General features: G+C 45.1%; 2 protein-coding genes across 5 annotated transcripts in view; both read right to left on the reverse strand.

Annotated features, from left to right (window-relative positions):
* B3GNT3 (UDP-GlcNAc:betaGal beta-1,3-N-acetylglucosaminyltransferase 3) overlaps positions 1 to 12,395 on the reverse strand; it is a 32,285-nt gene extending 19,890 nt beyond the window's left edge. Inside the window, exon 1 of one of the 2 annotated variants that reach the window (XM_072601688.1) lies at positions 12,280 to 12,395. The gene's annotated coding sequence lies outside the window, so the exon portion shown is untranslated. The remainder of the gene's footprint in view (positions 1 to 12,279) is intronic. The other variant, XM_072601689.1, reaches the window with a different exon arrangement.
* Positions 12,396 to 15,187: 2,792 nt separating this feature from the next.
* FCHO1 (FCH and mu domain containing endocytic adaptor 1) overlaps positions 15,188 to 18,854 on the reverse strand; it is a 57,394-nt gene continuing 53,727 nt past the window's right edge. For all 3 annotated transcript variants that reach the window (XM_072601693.1, XM_072601691.1, XM_072601692.1), the window contains exons 23-27: positions 18,498 to 18,630; positions 17,968 to 18,167; positions 16,895 to 16,950; positions 15,886 to 16,050; positions 15,188 to 15,555 (exon numbers count right to left, since the gene is read on the reverse strand). In XM_072601693.1, the coding sequence (XP_072457794.1) occupies positions 15,533 to 15,555; positions 15,886 to 16,050; positions 16,895 to 16,950; positions 17,968 to 18,167; positions 18,498 to 18,630 (577 nt within the window). In that variant the 3' untranslated portion in view covers positions 15,188 to 15,532. The remainder of the gene's footprint in view (positions 15,556 to 15,885; positions 16,051 to 16,894; positions 16,951 to 17,967; positions 18,168 to 18,497; positions 18,631 to 18,854) is intronic.

The following is an 18,854-nucleotide window of genomic DNA, read 5'->3' on the forward strand; positions in this document are numbered from 1 at the left end:
CCTTGGGCAATTCACTTTTACCTCTCAAGGCCTCTATTTCCTATTCTGTAAAATGAGGAAGTTGAATCCAATTTCAACTCTAAATCTGTGATCCTCAGGTGTAACCCATGGTCCTTATGCTGGTCTTGTTACCATCTCCTCCTCCCTCTTCTGAGACCCTAATTTCTTCTTTGATAGCACAAAAGGACCAGATTACATGATATCCAAGGTCCTTTTCAGTTCTGATCACTTTAAGTGCCTTGAGATTGGAAAGAAATCAGCCAGTATCCTAGGGGCTGGTGAGGCATGGATCGGGAGACGCCAGTCACTGAGCCCTCAGAACCACGGCAGACAATGCCAGGAGACATCGATTTCACAATCATTTTTTTGAGTATTACTTTGTGTCAGGCACTGGGGGTCCAAAGACAAAGCCAACACAGCCCCCCCCCCTTACATGGTATTGGGAGAAAACAATATGCACAAAGGTAAATATTTACAGTCATCTGAGTAATCCCACCACCACGACCACCCCTTGTTCAGAAGGGTGAAGTCACACCTACTAGCAATAGGGGCCAGAAGTCAACTACACTTCTCTTTCTACCCTCCTCCAATGGTGGAGGGATGGAAAATTAACTGGAGAATGGCTGGACAAACTATGTTATATGAATATAATGGAATACTACTCTGCTATAAGAAATGACAAAGGGACTCTTCAGAGAAACCTCAGAAGAATTACATGAATTAATGCAAAGTGAACAGAAGCAGGAGAACAACTTATATAATTATCAGCAGCGCCCATAAAATCAAACAACTTGGAAAGATTGGAGAATCCGATCCAAGCAGTGACCAGAGGACCAATCATGAAGCGAGCTGCCTGCCTCAGAACAGAGAGGTAGGGGACTTGGGGGATACACATTTTTGGACACAGGCAATGTGAGAATATCTTTTGCTTGACTCTGCTTGTTTGTGATAAGAAATTTTGGGTTTTTTTTCTTAGTGGTGGGGAAAAGGTAAGAGGGAGAGAAGTTTTGTTAATTTACTATTTTTAAAAAAATGGGGGTGAGTGTAGGATAAGGGGAAGATCAAAATCCCCATGGCTTTCTGGACTTAGGAGTCTGCTTCTCCAGGGCCCTTTCTCCAGGAGGAGAGAGCAGCAGGGTGGCAGAGAAAGACAGACTGGCTATTTATTCTTTCCCTTCCCCCACTCCATCCCACTTCTAAAGTTAGAAAAAAGAGAAGAATGAGAACCATGCCTATCCCCACTCCAGCACCGTCCTCCCGTCCTCCCCACCCCACCCCCCCTTTCAACATTAGTATAGAAAGTGGCTGGTGAGAGAAGAGGAAGAAAGGCTGGGAGGGATCCTAGAGAAACCTGAGGATTGGAAAGACCACTCTGCAGGAGACTCATTGGAGCTACCTGAGGTCCGATGCCTACAGGACTGAATAAATCGAATGACCTTGTAACCATCTTCCAATCTTCCTCAGATCACAATTCTGGCAAAAGCATCCCCACCAAATCTTCTTCTAGACTTTGCTTGAAGACTTCCAGGGGAGATCACAACCTTTGAGCCAATCTCTTCTACTTTGGGACAGCCCTGTTTGCTAGGAAGATTCTTCTTGATCCCAAGCTTCCATTTGCCCCATTCCAATTTTTCATCCAACTGCTTTCTTTCTGTGTCTCCATCCTTTCAGAAACCCAGGTTTACAACTTCAGCTCTCCACTCTCGAACTCATCACATCCAAGCAGTTTCCAAGTCTGGTTGATTTCCTCATACTGTATACATCACATCTATCCTCTTTTTTTTTTCTCTTTGTACACAATCACTGCCTTCATTACCTTTCTCCTGGATTACAGCAATAGTTTCCCAATTGGCCTCCTCACCCTGAGTCTCTCCTCACTCTGATCCATCCTGCACACAGCTATTGAAATAATATTCCTTTTTTAAAATTTTCCCTTTTATTTTTTATTACATGAATGCATATTTATGGAACAAAACAAGCATTTCCACAACATAGTACAGTGAAAAGATGATTGAATATGAAACCACAGATCTTCTACACACAATTTGCTATTCCTTTCAAATATACACAAAATTATCATGCTCTTTTTTATTTCATTTTTTCCTTGCTTCCCCCCACCCCACCCTAGAGATGGCTACCACTAGACACAAATAGATGAATGCGTATGTATGTATACATACACACACATATATAAATGTAAAACTACGCACTTCTACTTATCAGTTCTTTCTCTGACTGTAGATAGCATTTTTCTTCATATATCCTTTATAGTTACCTTTATAGTTTGTATCTTTATATGCAGTACCTTTATGGTTAATTTGAGTATTTATAATAGTCAAAATAATTTATTTACTCAAAGTCATTCTTTTTTTTTCTTTTTATTTCTTTTATTTATTTATTTAACTTTTAACATTCACTTTCACAAAATTTTGGGTTACAAATTTTCTCCCCTTTTGTCCCCTCCCCCCACCCCAAAACACTGAGCATTCTAATTGCCCCTATCACCAATCTGCCCTCTCTTCTATCATCCCTCTCTGCCCTTGTCTCCATCCTCTCTTTTGTCCTGTAGGGCCAAATAACTTTCTATACCCCTTTACCTGTATTTCTTATTTCCTAGTGGCAAGAACAGTACTCAACAGTTGTTCCTAAAACTTTGAGTTCCAACTTCTTTTCCTCCCTCCCTCCCCACCCCTTCCCTTTGGAAGGCAAGCAATTCAATATAGGCCAAATCTGTGTAGTTTTGCAAATGACTTCCATAATAGTCATGTTGTATAAGACTAACTATATTTTCCTCCATCCTATCCTGCCCCCCATTACTTCTATTCTCTCTTTTGATCCTGTCCCTCCCCATGAGTGTCGACCTCAAATTGCTCCCTCCTCCCCATGCCCTCCCTTCCATCGTCCCCCTCACCCTGTTTATCCTCTTATCCCCCACTTTCCTGTATTGTAAGATAGGTTTTCATACCAAAATGAGTGTGCATTTTATTCCTTCCTTTAGTGGAATGTGATGAGAGTAAAGTTCATGTTTTTCTCTCACCTCCCTTCTTTTTCCCTAAACTAAAAAAGTCTTTTGCTTGCCTCTTTTATGAGAGATAATTTGCCCCATTCCATTTCTCCCTTTCTCCTCCCAATATATTTCTCTCTCACTGCTTGATTTCATTTTTTTAAGATATGATCCCATCCTCTTCAATTCACTCTGTGCACTCTGTCTCTATGTGTGTGTGTGTGTGCGTGTGCATGTGTGTGTGTGTAATCCCACCCAGTACCCAGATACTGAAAAGTTTCAAGAGTTACAAATATTGTCTTTCCATGTAGGAATGTAAACAGTTCAACTTTATAAGTCCCTTATGACTTCTCTTTGCTGTTTACCTTTTCTTGCTTCTTTTCATTCTTGTGTTTGAAAGTCAAATTTTCTTTTCAGCTCTGGTCTTTTCATCAAGAATGCTTGAAAGTCCTCTATTTCCTTGAAAGGCCAATTTTTCCCCTGAAGTATTATACTCAGTTTTTCTGGGTAGGTGATTCTTGGTTTTAGTCTTAGTTCCTTTAACTTCTGGAATATCCTATTCCACGTCCTTTGATCCCTTAATGTAGAAGCTGCTAGATCTTGTGTTATCCTGATTGTATTTCCACAATACTTGAATTGTTTCTTTCTAGCTGCTTGCAATATGTTCTCCTTGACCTGGGAACTCTGGAATTTGGCCACAATGTTCCTAGGAGTTTCTCTTTTTGGATCTCTTTCAGGCGGTGTTCTGTGGATTCCCTGAATACTTATTTTGCCCTCTGGTTCTAGAATCTCAGGGCAGTTTTCCTTGATAATTTCATGAAAGATGATGTCTGGGCTCTTTTTTTGATCATGGCTTTCAGGTAGACCCATAATTTTTAAATTGTCTCTCCTGGATATATTCTCCAGGTCAGGTGTTTTTCCAGTGAGATATTTCACATTATCTTCCATTTTTTCATTCTTTTGTTTTGTTCTGTGATTTCTTGCTTTCTCATAAAGTCATTAGCCTCCATCTGCTCCATTCTAATTTTGAAAGAACTGTTTTCTTTAGTGAGCTTTTGAATCTCCTTTTCCATTTGGCTAATTCTGCTTTTGAAAGCCTTCTTCTCCTCATTGGCTTTTTGAACCTCTTTTGCCAATTGAGTTAGCTTATTTTTCAAGGTGTTATTTTCTTCAGCATTTTTTTGGGTCTCCTTTAGCAGGGTGTTTACTTGTTTTTCATGCTTTGCTTGCATGTCTCTCATTGCTCTTCCCACTTTTTCCTCCAACTCTCTAACTTGATTTTCAAAATCCTTTTTGAGTTCTTCCATGGCCTGAGCCCATTGAGTAGGCTGGGATACAGGAGCCTTGACTTCTGTGTCTTTCCCTTATGGTAAGCATTGTTCTTCCTCATCAGAAAGGAAGGGAGGAAATACCTGTTCACCAAGAAAGTAACCTTCTATAGTCTTATTTTTTTTCCCTTTTCTGGGCATTTTCCCAGCCAATGACTTGACTTCTGAATATTCTCTTCACATCCACTTCGCCTCCAGATCCACCCAGCCAGCACTTGGGGTCTGAGATTCAAATGCTGCTTCCCAGCCTCAGGGCTTTGGGAGGGGGCGGGGCTGCTATTCAGTGTGAGATCAAGTTCAGGTGCTCAGGTGGGGGCAGGGCTGCCTCCTGGGCTCAGTTCCCTCAGGGGGTTTATGCAGAGACCTTCAACAATGGATGCAGGCTCCTGCCTGCTTGGGTAGCCCTGGTCTGCTGCCGCCTCTGCTGCTGCCTCCCTAGGGGGCCTGAGTTATGGGGGCACCGCCAAAGAGACCCTCTCACCAACCCTTGTCACCTGTGGGTGGAGGGACCTGTGCGGCCGCTGGAGATTCTGTCCCTGAAGCCCACTCAGATCCTCTCCTCTCGGCACCGCGCGGCCAAGGCAGGGCTGGGCTCAGCTCGGGTCTGAAGCGCAAAGGACTTTTTGCGAGAGGTTTTCAGGCTCTCTGGAACAGAAATCTCATCTGCTCCTTTGTTCTGTGGCTTCTGCTGCTCCAGAATTTGTTGGGAGTTCTTTTTTACAGATATTTCATGGGCTGTGGGTTCGGAGCTAGTGTATGTGTGTCTTTCTACTCCGCCATCTTGGCTCCACCCTCAAAGTCATTCTTAAAACAATTTTTGCTGTTACTGTATACAATGTTCTCTTGGTTTTGTGAACTGTTATTCCTAAACTATAGGTCAAAGAAACTATGTCATCCATCTGCTTAGTAAACTCCAGTAACTCCCACCTGACTCTAGGATAAAATACACATCCTTTTCTTTGACTTTTAAATCCCATCACAATATGTCTCCAGTCTAGTTCTCAAGTCTTATTTTAATTAAAAAATTTTGTTTTTCAAGCAACAAGTATTTTTAACAATTAATCTGTCCCTTCCATTGAACAAATTTTTAAAAAGTTCTCCTGACATATTCCAACAAAACAAATTCCTACATTGTCTATGTCTGAAAACATTTGTTTCTTTCTTACTTTTAACTTGAGCCCCACCCTGGTGAGTGGTGTGTTACATTTTCATTTTTTAGACTCCTGGTTGATCATTGCATTGTTCAGAATTCTTGTCTTTCAAAGTTGTTTTTTCTCTAAAGTTATCATTGTAGAAGTTGTTTTTTTCTCTTTTTTCTATCTTCCCTCCTCTCCGCCCTAGAGACGGCTACCATTAGACCCAAATAGGTATGTGTGTATGTATACATACACACGTATATGTAAAATTATTCTATACATACTTATATTTATCAGTTCTTTTTCCATCACTTTCTTCAATCTAGACCATCAGTAACATGCTAATTCAAGCCTTGATTTGCAGCCCTGGATGGTTTCTGAAGTATAAATACTTAAACTGAAAACATCCTATACACTTATACAGGTTTATATTTATATACACTTATTATATACACTTATACAGGTTGTCCCCAAAAGAATGGTAACTCCCTGAGCAAGGGTTATTTCACTCTTGTCTTTGTACCTTTTCTCCCTCTGGACATTCTGCCTCTTTAAGTGAAATCTAATAGTACTTTTGTTTTTTGGTTGACCAATTATACTGTTGACTCATTTGCAGTCTACAAAACACACACACATACATGCTTGCACACATGCATGTGCGCATACACATACATACATACACACACGCACACCCAGATCTTTTTCAAATAAATTGTTACCTAGCCAAGCCTCTCCTATCTAATATGTGGGTCAAAAACCAAAATTGCCTAATAAATTTAATCTTAATGGATTCTGTTCAACTCTCTAGACATTTACCATCTTTTCAAATCCTGACCTTGTCACCGACGATATAACCTAACCTCCAAGCTATGTGTCATTTATCAATTTAATCACCATGCCCAGTGCCTGGCACCCCAACAACACTTCATAAATGCTTGTTGAATGATTCATCTCTGCATTTACGCAAGCCTAATAAAGATGTTAAACAGCACAGAGCCAAGCACAGATCCCTTGATAACTCTACTGGAGACCACTTTCCATGCTGATCATAAGAATCATAGATTTAAAGCAGAAAGACTTAAGAAGTGACTCAGTCCAACCACCTCATTTTACAGGGAAGAAACTAAAAGCCCAGAGAGGATAAGTGACTTATCCAAGATTGTAAAAAATAGAACAATTTAGAATTCGAACTCTGATCCTAAGGCTAAATCCAAGATTCCTTTCACTACACCATGCTACCTCCTTATTGAAAGAGAGCCTTCTCTTTGGATCCATCATTCAGCCACTTTCAAATTTATCCAATTATACTGTTGTCTATAGGCATCTAGGTTAACCAGCAGATGTTAATCAGGAAGACCTGAGTTCAAGTCCAGACTCAGATACTTCCTAATTGTGTGACTTTGGGCAAACTCTCTTTGCCTTAGTTTCCTCAGTTGTAAAATGGGGATAACAATACCACCTGCCTCCTAGGATTGCTGTGAGGATTAAATGAGATGATATTTGAAAAGTGCTTAGTACAGTGTCTGGAACATAGAAGGCACTACATCATCAATCATCATTGCTGTTGTTGTCTAGCCTATATCTCTCCATTTCCCCCACTTTATCAAACACTTTGCTGAAATTTTCATGAACTCTACCTGCAGCATTCCCTGGATTTCTGTTTATTAACCCAGGCCAAAAGGAAATGAAGGCTAATCAGATATGCTCCATTTCATCTCCACGCTGTCATTGCTTTCCTCTCCAAAGCTTTCACAACCACCTCTTTAATAAGCCTTTCTGGGATGTCCACAGGATAGCGTGCAAACTCCATTCTCTTCTCTTTCTTTGGAAATTGGGACAATATATGCCCTTTCACCCCTTGGGTGGCAGGTTTTCTGTTCATTACCATCTATCAGAGATCCTTGACAACTGGTCAGCGAGTTCAGTCAAGTCAACAAGCTTTTCCCAAGGACTAGGCAGTCTGCTAAGCCCTGGGGATACAAAGAAAGCCAAAAACAGTCCCTGTCCTCAATCAGCTTATAATCTAATGAAGGATTGTGCAGTCCCATCCACCAGTCCTTTCAGTACTCTGGAATGGAGTCTCCCTGGGCATGTGAATTTTTGTCTCCCATTAATTCTCTTTCTGAAGGGAGCCCAGGTCAAGCATCTCTTTATTTCCAGGTTGGCTACACTCCCTTGAACTTATGTTCCCATAGCAGGTAGGGCTTTAGCTTTCTGATCCTACCTGCTCAGTCTCTTGTAACCAAAATTTAAGTTTGTTAAGATTAGGGGATAAATCATTTTTTAATGGCAGTATACTTAGCCTTTAGCACACACCCTTGCACATAGCAGGCAATTAATGTGTTCACTGAACTAAGCCACCTTGGAAATTATCTATCCAGAAGGGTGAATCAAAGCTAGTTGAGTGATTTTAGGCAAAGCCCTTTCCCACTTGGGGCTGACTCAGTCTCCACCCCAGATGAATTTAGCTATGTCTTGCTCGACCTCCATCTCAGGACAGTAAGGAGAATCTGAGGAGAGGATGGTGGTATAGCCTTTATAGATTCTGAGGAATATAAGCTACTCATTTATTCTTCTCCTCCAGAGAGATATTTTCTTATTCCAAGCCTCTCATTCCTCCTAGACCCTCCCACCTGACTTTTCAAAGGGTACCTGTGTGCCTGTGACTCAATTCTCCCAGGGTTAGGGGAGAAAGAGGCTAGATGCCAACTGTGCCAACAAGCCCCAAAGATTAACAACTCACTCTTATCCTGGAATAAGTGGGTCATGGGCCCACCTTAGGCAAAGCCACTGAGAATCCCAGATTCCAAACATGGTTACACCCTGACCCACTAACAGGTCACTCCACTCTGATAGCCTGACTGTATGTCTCAAAGGACCTTTAAAACCTGCAACCCTGAGCAACCTCTTCTTACTTCTGGGCTGCGTTTGCAGGAAAGGAAATACTCAACTGTGAATACAAGTGAAGGGAAACCTTGGCTCTGGGCCAAGTCAAGAGTAAATCTTGGTCCCTGGCCAAGGCTGAGCACACTTTAAATAGCTGTCAATCTTTGCCCACATCTTCTTATGACTCCTGACACCAGACTGGCCACTCAGTGTGCCCAGATCTAGACAATCTCTGAAACCCAACTTCTTCAAACTTCTCAGTCCTGACCAGTATGAGGGATGGTTCTTGGAAAGCAATGGTGCCCCAGGACACAGCCTCAGTCCAGAGTCTTAGCAGCCACTCTCTTCCCTTCCAAGTGTAATTCAAAGGAAGACTCCTGGGCTAACAGTCAAAACATTTCCTGGGGCTGTACTCTCATTGATGCCCTGGGCAGAAGGGTCTGGGGCCAGAACCTCAGAATGTCCTGATCTCTGACACCACTTTGATAGCATCTTTTTCCCTGCTTCCAGTATAAGATGCTTGTAGGAAAGTTCTTTTCTCTCTCTGGGTCTCAATTTCCTCATTTGTTAAGATGAAGGGATTGGAGTAGATTCAATATCAATGGTTTCTTTCTAATCATTTATAATAAAAATAATAAGGTCCAGGACACAAAAAGGGTTAGCCCCTGGCCTAGATGATCCACCAAGTCTCTTCTAGCTCTGGAAGGATACAGTTTATTTTTGATGGGGGTAGTTTCCACCTTGTGGGCCATGGCCAAGCTACTGCAAAAGGTCCAGCTCATTAAATGACGAAGCATCATAAACATTACGTTCATAGAAGCACAGATCTAAAGCAGAAAGGGACCTCAGCAGCCATGGAATCCAGCCTACTCATTTTACAGATGGGGAAACTGAGGCCCAGAGAATGAAGTGACTTGCCCAAGGTCATCATCAGAGGCAGGATTTGAGCACAGGTTTACTGACTTTCTGCCATACTCCACACTGCCTCCTGCATAAACCCTCTGTCTGCCTAAGACCATCTCATGTGTAGGAGAACTATTTTAGAACAGATGTGGATTCTGCTGTAGCTCATTTAAATCATCTTAAAGTGTTAATAAATTCATAGTAATATTATCTCAATTAATAATAATAATAATAGAATTTACAAGGTACATTAAGATTTGCAAAGCACTTTAAAAAATTTACCTCATTTGAACACCCTGTGAAGAAGGTGTTTTTATTATCCTTACTTTACAGATGAGGAAACAGACAAAAAGAAGTTAAATGACTTGCACAGGGTCACACAACTACTGAGTACCTGAAGCTGGATTTGAACTCAGGTCTTCCTGACCCAAGGTCCAGTGTCATAATTACTGCGCCTCAAGGTGACAATAAGGTAGTTTAGTCTAGGGGTGAGGAACCTGCGGACTCAAGGCCACAATGACGGAATCCAAACTTCACAGAACAAATCCCCTCAATAAAAGAATTTGTTCTGTAAAACTTGGACTCAGTTAAAAGGATGCACCCAAGGACCTAGAAGGCCATGTATGGCCTCCAGATTCCTCACCCCTGGTACAACAGTTATGCATAAGGTGATGAGGGCCTGCCCTAGGGTAGGCATTGTCAGAGGAGAGAAGGGGCCATATATGAGAGATATTATAAAGGTCAAATTGACAGTCCTTGGTAACCAATTGGATATGGGGTCAGGGTGGAGGGGTGAGGAATCAAGGATAAAATCTAAGGTTCAAGCCTGAGTAACAGAGGATGACAGTGTCCTCCATAGTAATGAGAAATTTAGGCAGTACAAAAGATTTGAGGGGCTCCCACTTTTCAAAAGACTGAAAACCACTGACTTAGGTCATTTTTTAATTTCTCACAGCTCTAACATGCTCATGACATCTTTTCAGGTGCTTATAGTCAACAATTCTTGGAAGATTAGATGCAGAGTACCTCTCTCCAATGTCCTCTGGGTGACCCTCCCACACTCTCTCTCCCTTCCAGTCAAACTAGCCTACTAGCTGCCCACTGAGGACTTGTCATCTTCTAGCCTTCCTGTGCCTGGAATGCACTCCCTCCTCCTCTGTAATGAGAAAGAATCCCTAGCTTTCTTCAAAACATTCTGAGGGTATCTACCAGGTCTTCAAGGATACCTCCTCTGTTATTGGCTGGCTGGTTGACACTCACTATCTCTCTGTCTCTCTCTGTCTTTCTCCATCTCTCTCTCTCTCTCTCTCTCTCTTTTTCTCTCTTGAATTTATTTTATACTTTGTATACATTTGGAATTGTATCCTTATAATATGCGCTCCCCTCAGCCAGTCAACAAACATGTATTAAGACACTACAATATTGGATGTCCATCAATTGGGGAATGGTTGAACAAGCTGTGGTATACGTATGTAATGGAATACTATTTTGCTATAAAAAATGATCAGAAAACCCTGGAATGATTTACATGAACTGATAGAGTGAAGTGAGGAGAACATTGTATACAGTAACAGTAACATTGTGCAATGATCAGCTATGATAGATTTCCCTCTTCTCTGCAATACGATGACCTAAAAAAGCTTTATAAGACTCGTGATGGGAAACGCTAACCACACCCAGAGAAAGAGCTGAGGAGTCTGATTGTAGATAGAATGCATAGTATTTTCACTTTATTTTGGTTATTTTTCTTCCTCATGGTTTTTCTCTTTTGTTCTGAATCTTCTTTCACAACATGACTAATGTGGAAATGTTTAATGTGACTGTACATGTATAGCCTATATCAGATTACATGCCAGTTTGGGGGAGGGAAAAAATTTGGAACTCACAATCTTATAAAAGTGAATGTTGAAAACTATCTTTACATGTAATTTGGAAAAAAATAAAACACTATTAAGTAGGGGAGGGGAAAGAGCCTATAATCTGCCAGATCTGGGGAGTCCTGGCTATTAAAGAGGTTATACTCTACCGGAGGAAACAAAATGCAAACAAATCTATACATTGTGAATGGGAAGTCATTTCAGGTCCTTGCACCTGGGGAGCCCAGGAAAAGCCTCCTCTTGCAGAACGTAGGACCTGAGCCAAACCTTGAAAAGAAGACACATTCAGAGGCGGAGGTGAGGAGGGCATCCTCCCAAGTGGGGATTGTTTCACTGTGGTGTTCCTAACACCTACAGGGTTCTTGCTACACACTTGATGAACGCTTATGGAGTAGATGTTAATTCCCTTTCCATTCTCAGAGCTCTGTTTCCAGAGTCCTCCTCACTCTGACATTCCGTTTTCCTCCTCACACATTGTATGCCCTCCAAAGCTGGCCACAGAGGCTGTGGGATGAAGGAGGGCTACAGTATTGGACCACCACCTTGGGGGAAGACAGCAGAAGCTGTTGGGGGCGGAAGATTGGCCTGAAGTTTGTGTGCTTTAAGAGAAAGCCCTTGGCACCCTCAGCTGAGGGTTTGGAATCCTAACTGGATGCCCAGTTTTCTCCTAGTCCCAGGCTCTCAGACCCAGGCTCCCTCCCTGGGTTCAGGGATTTCTAGGCAGAGATGTAATGGCTGAAGTCCTGGAACTCTCTCAGCTCTTAGTTCTCCCGGATTTTGGATTCTTAACCCTAGTTCCCACCTTCAACATAAAGATTTTCCTTTAGAGAATTTGAAACAGGTGACAAGCCCAGAATCTGGGACTGACTCTTCTGGTCCCTGCCCTGAGGATCAGGGGGGAAACTCTGGTTAGCACAGACAGCTCACATTTCCAGAGAGCAGGCTCTTTGTCCCTTGCCAGATTCAGAGCCCCCAGGACGCCAGAGGAGATGGAGTCGGGGTGGGTGGGAAGGCTAGAGCTTCTCCCCAAGATTCTCCTCCTCCCTGAGATACAGAAAATCAGTGCCCCACTTCCTCACTGTCCCTGGTAAGCCCCCTCCCCTCACGGGGGAGATGATCTCAGCCCCACCCCCCAAAGCACTCACCACTGGGCAATCCTGCCCCTGAAGCAGGCAGCTCTTCCCCTGGAAATTGGCTCTGACCTTGCAGCCACAGGTCCCTCCAGCCACAGTGTTTCCCTCCAAGCTGAGGAAACTAGGTTTCACCTGATCCTATAATTGGCCACCTCCCTTCTTCCCCCGCCCACCAGGCCCCTCCCCCCAGCTAAACTCAGGTTCCTGGGCTAAGACAATGATCTGCACTTCTCCCCAGTTAGCTCCTTTTCCCTACCTCTCTTCCACTGTGTCTTCACACTCAGAATTTCTTTCTACATTTCTCAGTGTTTCAGTTGCAAAGACTCCTGGGCCAGGAGGCAGAAGATTTACGTTCTGGTCCCTGCTCTATCCCAGACTTTTCTTCAACAAGTTGCTGACTTTCTGAAGCTCAGTTTCCCCCATCTGTCAGAGGAAGGTTTTGGACTAAACAGTCTCCAAGGTTTCCCTTCTCTGTCCCCCACGCCCCATTTGGATATCCATTGTTTTGAGATCCTTCCTAGCTCTAACATTCCGTCTTTTAGCGACCCTCCTGACTCTGACATTCTACATTTTTAACGTCTGTCCCATAGCTAGTAAGCATCTACCTAGCCTTCATCACTGAAAGGGCATTGCCTCAGTCAAACTGAGACCTGGGAAAGGCTTAAAAAGGCCATGGTCTCCCACTGTGTCCAGGGCCATCTCCATTTGCATCTGGCCACTGGAACCAGATGGTTCCGGAGGAGAAAGTGAGGCTGGTCACTCCGCACAGCCCTGCCTCACTTAAACCCAATTCGCTTGCACATCATGGCGCCACCTCCTTGATATCATGGTCCTCTTCAAAAACAAAGCACAAACACACCAAAACAGCTTCTCTCCCAGAGCTGACATTCTATACCCTTCGGTTGCTTCCCAGCTGGCAGCTAGGCGTCAACTTCCTCCCTCTCAGTAATCCTCCTAATATCACCCATCCTCCAATACTTGGGGCCTCTCTTAGCTTTGTGGAGAGGGGGAAGGAAGCTGGGGGCCCCATTCCCTTTGAGATGCAGATTGGTCTCTGCTGTCAAAGACAATTAACACTTCAAGGCAACTTTTTCCTTCCACCTCTAGAGACTTTTAACAAACCTTTATAATTATCCTCTCCCAGATTCCTCTAACTCCCAGGGGAAGAAAGCCCAGAAGAGGGTATTCCTCCCCTCTAGAAAATCGAAAATTGAGAAAGGGGAAAGAACAGATCACGTGGAATCAATTAGCCACAAAGCTAGACTAGGCTTCTACCTCCCAGCCCAGTTCTCTGTCCAGAAACGTCCTGGTGGTTTTAACCGTTTTTTGGTACCCTGGACCCTGCTGGCAGTCTAGTGAAGCCTACAAGCCCCTTAAATAACTGAAGGATGTGCTCAGTTTCAATCAGAAGTCAATGAAAATAAAGTTGTAGGGTTTTTTCCCATTCATGGACCTTCTCACATCTTTCTATGGGTCTTGAGCACCCCTAGATCAAGAACTCCCAGCCAAAGGCATTCTGTCTAAGCCCAAGAATCAAGGAAGAGTAGCTTGAGTCCAGGGCCAGGCACAGCATTCCAGGAACAGTGTGAGCAGAGCCCCCACTCCCAAAGGTGAAGACAAGGGATACCACCTCATAAATAAACATTATCTTATCTCGCACTTCCAGTAAGCGACTTTGGCAGCTTATCATTATGGTGTGCAAATATGTTTTGAAATATGTATACGAAACTTCTCATGCTCTAGAATGCTACGTGTACCTTGCAAATATAGACATATTTAACTTTAATATAATTGATTATTATCAAATATACCATGATGTAAATTAGAAGCTAGTGCAAAGAAGCTGGCTGCTTCAGGTGTGACTAGACATCCTTCCTGGTGTCCAGACATTGACAGAAATCTTTGTGGTGAAGGAGTCTGCCACTGCAATCAATGACACCATTCATAGCCAGCCTCTTCCTGTATCAGTGGGATCAGGTAAATAGGCTTGCCTTCCTCAATAAAACTTTGCTACTAAAGTTTCTGCTCTTATTCACAGTGTACATTTTAGACTGGGGTCCAATAGAACCTAGCATGCCTCTACCCTCCTCCATCCTGTATACCAGATTCACCTTTCCCTCTACAGGGACAGTCCTAGAGCTTTTGGACCCTTTGCAGAGCCCTGAAGGGGAGGCCAGACAAGACAGAGTTATAACTGAGGAGAGAGAGGGAGAGAGGTAGGAGCTTTAAGTAGGCTAGGTGCTAAGAACAGGGGCTACATTTTTAAGAATGACCCTTGTAAGGATGGGGTAGGACCAACAACTCAGAAAAAGTCACGATTCCTACATACACCAAAGAAAATGTAAAAAAAAAAAAAAAACCCAGAAAGAAAGGGAATTAGGGGAAAGAGCCCCGGGACAGGAGTCAGAAGAGCAGGGGACCCAAAGTGCAGAACCTCAGACCTGTGCCCAAGGACATGCCACCTATTTTCTAAGCTCTTTCCAATTCATGCTTTCTACATCATAGCTACATAAACTTAGACCTGGGAGTTCCTAAAGGCAGTGACTTGGGGGACACAAAGACTTCAGTGCAGTGAAAGGCCACCTCTGCCACCCACTGGCAAAGTACATAAGTGACCAGCTGCCTTCTTTTCTGCAGAATGGGATAATTATGCCTCCCTGCCAAGGTACACATCAAGAACACATCTTGTGTTCTAAGGGCCCTTCCTGTTATGACATTCTCTGTTCTAAGGGCCCTCCCAACTCTGATATTCTGAGTTCTAACATTGTTGCGTGCTCGTCTTGTGAGTTCTTCCTTGCCAAATCCCCTTCAATGTAGAGCTTGGACTGGTCTCCACAGAGACCACAGAGTAGCCAAGCTGAGCCCCTTTCCTCTTAGCTGGCCTCCCTTTCCCCAAATAAGAAGAGGTCCAGAGCCGGAATGGTTTTATTAGAAAATAGAGTGTTTATTCAAATGACATAAAACCCCAGGCTGACCTTGGGCTGAGAAGGAGGAGTATGGAATGGAAGGGGAAACCCGGGGGAAGGAAACCTGCAGGCTCAGCCCAGGCTGGGGAACTTTGGGCCCCCACTCTCCAATTCCCAACCCTCCCAGTTCACACCACACCCTCCACCCCCCTCCCCAGAGCACTGGAGCCACTCAGTATCTGTTTAGATCAACCTGGTCCAAAGTTTGGGGTGTGGGGCAGGAGGGAGGAGGCCCCACCACAAAGCCAAAGTGCAAATCCAAGGCCAGAGAGGGAGCAGCACAGGCCAGCCTGTCGGGCTCAGCAGCCAGCTAGATAGGTCCCTGTGGAATGTGAAGGGCTGCTTAGGCACAGGGTCACGGCTTGGCATTCCTCTCTTGATTCTGCGTTCTGGGTGAGTTTCAGGTCCTTCCCCCCCACCCCCATTCGATCTCCTGGCAGTCTGAGGCCCCCCGTATGCTGAGCCCTGACAGCCCCCTCTCTCTCCTCCAATCCCAGGCTTGAATCTATTCTCCACCCTGCTCCCTACCCCTCCACCACCTCCAGGAAGCAGCGTTTCAGGTGCTTTCTTAGGGACCCCAGGAGTAGGGCCAGTTGGGGCTGTGATGATAAAGGGAACCCTGGGGAAGGGGGAGAACGGCTCCTTCCAGTACCTGTGGCAAACCTCCTCTTCACCAGAGACATGCGGTACCCACTGCCCACAAGCTCAACATCCACCCCAGAGAGGGTGCTGCCCTCACTGGTGAAGTGGGCAGCCACCGGGCCAGGCATGCTGGGCCCTGACAGAGGTTCCCAGCTGGCAGAGAGATGGCCTTGGCCTGGAGGGGAGTAAAGACAGCTAGACGCTGGTCTACCTAACCCTGAGAATCCCTATAATACCCTTCTAGGACTGAGGAGAGAGCCATATAAGGCCCGCAGACTCCAATGCCCCCATTCTCCTCATCAGTCTCTGAGATTCCATGGCTGATTCCCCACCTCCCCATGCCCATCAGCCTGGGCTCCCAGACTGGAGGCAAGTGGCTGCTGGAGTACAACCAATGATTGGCTAAGTGCCACTGCACAAAATCTCCTGGATGGGGGTGAGAAGGGATTCTCTCTCCTCCCATTTCCTAGAGAGCTCTGTTTAAATCTCTGCCATCTTGGAATCACCATCCACTCTGCATGTACCTTATATGCACCTACTCACTGATGCATCTCCCTCATTAGAACATGAGCCCTTGACGGGCAGAACAGTCTGGATCTTCCTTTCCATCCCCAGTGCTTAGCAGAGTGGCTTGGCACATAGGAGATGTTTAGAAAATACTTGGTGATTGATCATATTCTAATTATTTGTGGACAAGCTAACAAATCCCCCATTCTACCCCTTAGGATGGAGACTGAGCCCTTTTTTCATCCTTATATCTAACAGTACTTGGCCCAATGCCTTGAATACAGTATGCATTTAATAAATGTGTTCTGTGTTCTAAGAGCCCTCCCAGCTCTGACTCTCTGTGTTCTAAGGGTCCTCCTAGCCCTGACATTCTGTGTTCTAAGGGCCCTCTCAGCTCTGAGATTTATGTTTTAAGGTTCTGTGGGGGGAGGATTTAGAACTGGGGGACAGAAGATGGCCAGGAAGTTTAGCAGAAGCTCATCCTTCCTCCCCCACCAAGGGTACTGGCTCACCTCCTTCCTCTGACACGTCTGGAAGTCTCCACAAGAGCCTCTTCTCCTCCAAGTTCCTATAGGTAGAAAAGGGTAAAGCCCTCAGCTGGGCCTCCTCACCCAGGCCTGACCCCTTCCTTATCCCACTCCCACCAGAATTCAGACTCTGGACCTGGGTCCCTAGCCCTTGACAGGTGAGCTTGGGGCTCCTCTTTTAATCTTCCACAGGCTTTTCAGCCATTTCTAAACAATTCACACTCACCATCTCTACTTCCCTGCCCCCCTCACAGCGCCCCCCCCCCCCGCTCCCTCCCCCCCGCCACTGGTCCATCCCACTTCCCCTTTATGTGGAGTCTTCCCTTATTTGAGTGTATGTTCCTTGAGAAGAAGGTCTGTCTTGCTTATACTTCTGTCCCAAGAACCTAGCACATGGTACATGCTTAATAAAATGTATTTGTATTTAAACATTTGGGCAGCTAGGTAGTGAAGTGTTTAGAACACTGGACCTGGAGTCAGGAGGACCTGAGTTCAAATCCATCCTCAGACACTTACTAGCTGTGTAACCCTGGGCAAGTCACTTCACCCAATTTACCTCAGTTTCCTCATCTGTAAAATGAGCCAGAGAAGAAAATGGCAAACCACTGCAGTAACTTTGCCCAGAAGACCCCAAAGGGGGTCAAGAAGAGTTGACATGATTCTTTGACAACATTTGTTCATTCACCAGGCCCTTCTCGGCTCCCAGTCCTGGTACCAGGAATCTCTAGTTTCCCTCAAAGCTTACACATCATCTACTGAGCTCTTTCTTAGTCTCCCCTGGCTGCTAACTTTCAACCTCAATTACCCTATATTTGTTCTGAATATATTTAATACATGATGGATTATGTATTTACTCATATGTGTACATGTGGCTTCCCTGGATAGTATGTAAGGTCCTTGAGGGCCAGTCTGTCTCACTAGCACCTGGCACAGCGCCAGGTACGCTGTAGGTTCTTTAGAAAGACTTGTGGACTGATGGCCCCAGGATCCCAGAATATAAAGAGGTCCCCCTACCCACGACCTCAATGGAAAACCCAGGGAACCCAGGGAGGGTTTACCAGCTGGCAGCAGGCTGCAGACGGACATTTGTGACCGGCTCTTCAACAGGCAGCAGGATCTGGACATTGGTGAGTGGGGCAGGCAGGGCCATGGCGCTTGGGCAGTAACTGTACTCCACCGAGACTTGGGTCAGGGCACGGCCACACTGCCAGTGGGCACTGAGCTGCAGAGGAGCCGACTGCACCCCAGGCTTGGAGAACTGGGCAGGGAAGAGGAGAGCAACTTAGGATAGAGGAGTCTTGTCTTCTGAGCCCTGCCGCACCCCAATTCATCCTGAGAGCCTCCTATCCACAAAGGTCCCTCCTATCTCTAAACCTGATCAGTACTGGCTTTGTGCCCCCTAACCTGTCCCCTTGGGAGCCCATGGAAAGCCACCATCATCTCCCTGGGCATTTGCTCAGAGCTGCCATCCCCACTCCCATCCCTGGGTCAAGGCCTTCTAAAACCACCCTCCTCCCATTACAGCTGAGATCCTCCTTGGTGTATGCCCTGGGTCCCCTTCCTCCTGTGTGACCCTTCTAGGCCTTACCTTGTACCTAAGCAGCACCACATTGTAATAAGAGGCTGCTGGGCTCTGTTCTGCCTGGCGTTGTAGATGCCCCGTCAGAGCAGACATATTCAGCCAAAAGTCCTTGGTGGCTGGATCGCTTTGGGAAGGGTCGCTGTGAGGCAGGGTTAGGGCTGCTTGGTTCTGGCTTAAGGTCAAAGCCTGGCTATTCTCTCCATCCCCACCCCAACCTCCCCTCCTTCCCCTCCCCATCCCCTCAGGATCGTCCTAGTTCTGGTCATCCAGATGGTATCTCATGAGCCAACCCAACCCCTGCCCACGTACCCAGGATACCCCAGGCATTCTGGCTGGACCAGCTGCCCTAACCTGAACCTCCTC

The sequence above is a fragment of the Notamacropus eugenii genome, chromosome 4, assembly GCF_028372415.1.
Source record: "Notamacropus eugenii isolate mMacEug1 chromosome 4, mMacEug1.pri_v2, whole genome shotgun sequence".
NCBI lineage: Eukaryota > Metazoa > Chordata > Mammalia > Diprotodontia > Macropodidae > Notamacropus > Notamacropus eugenii.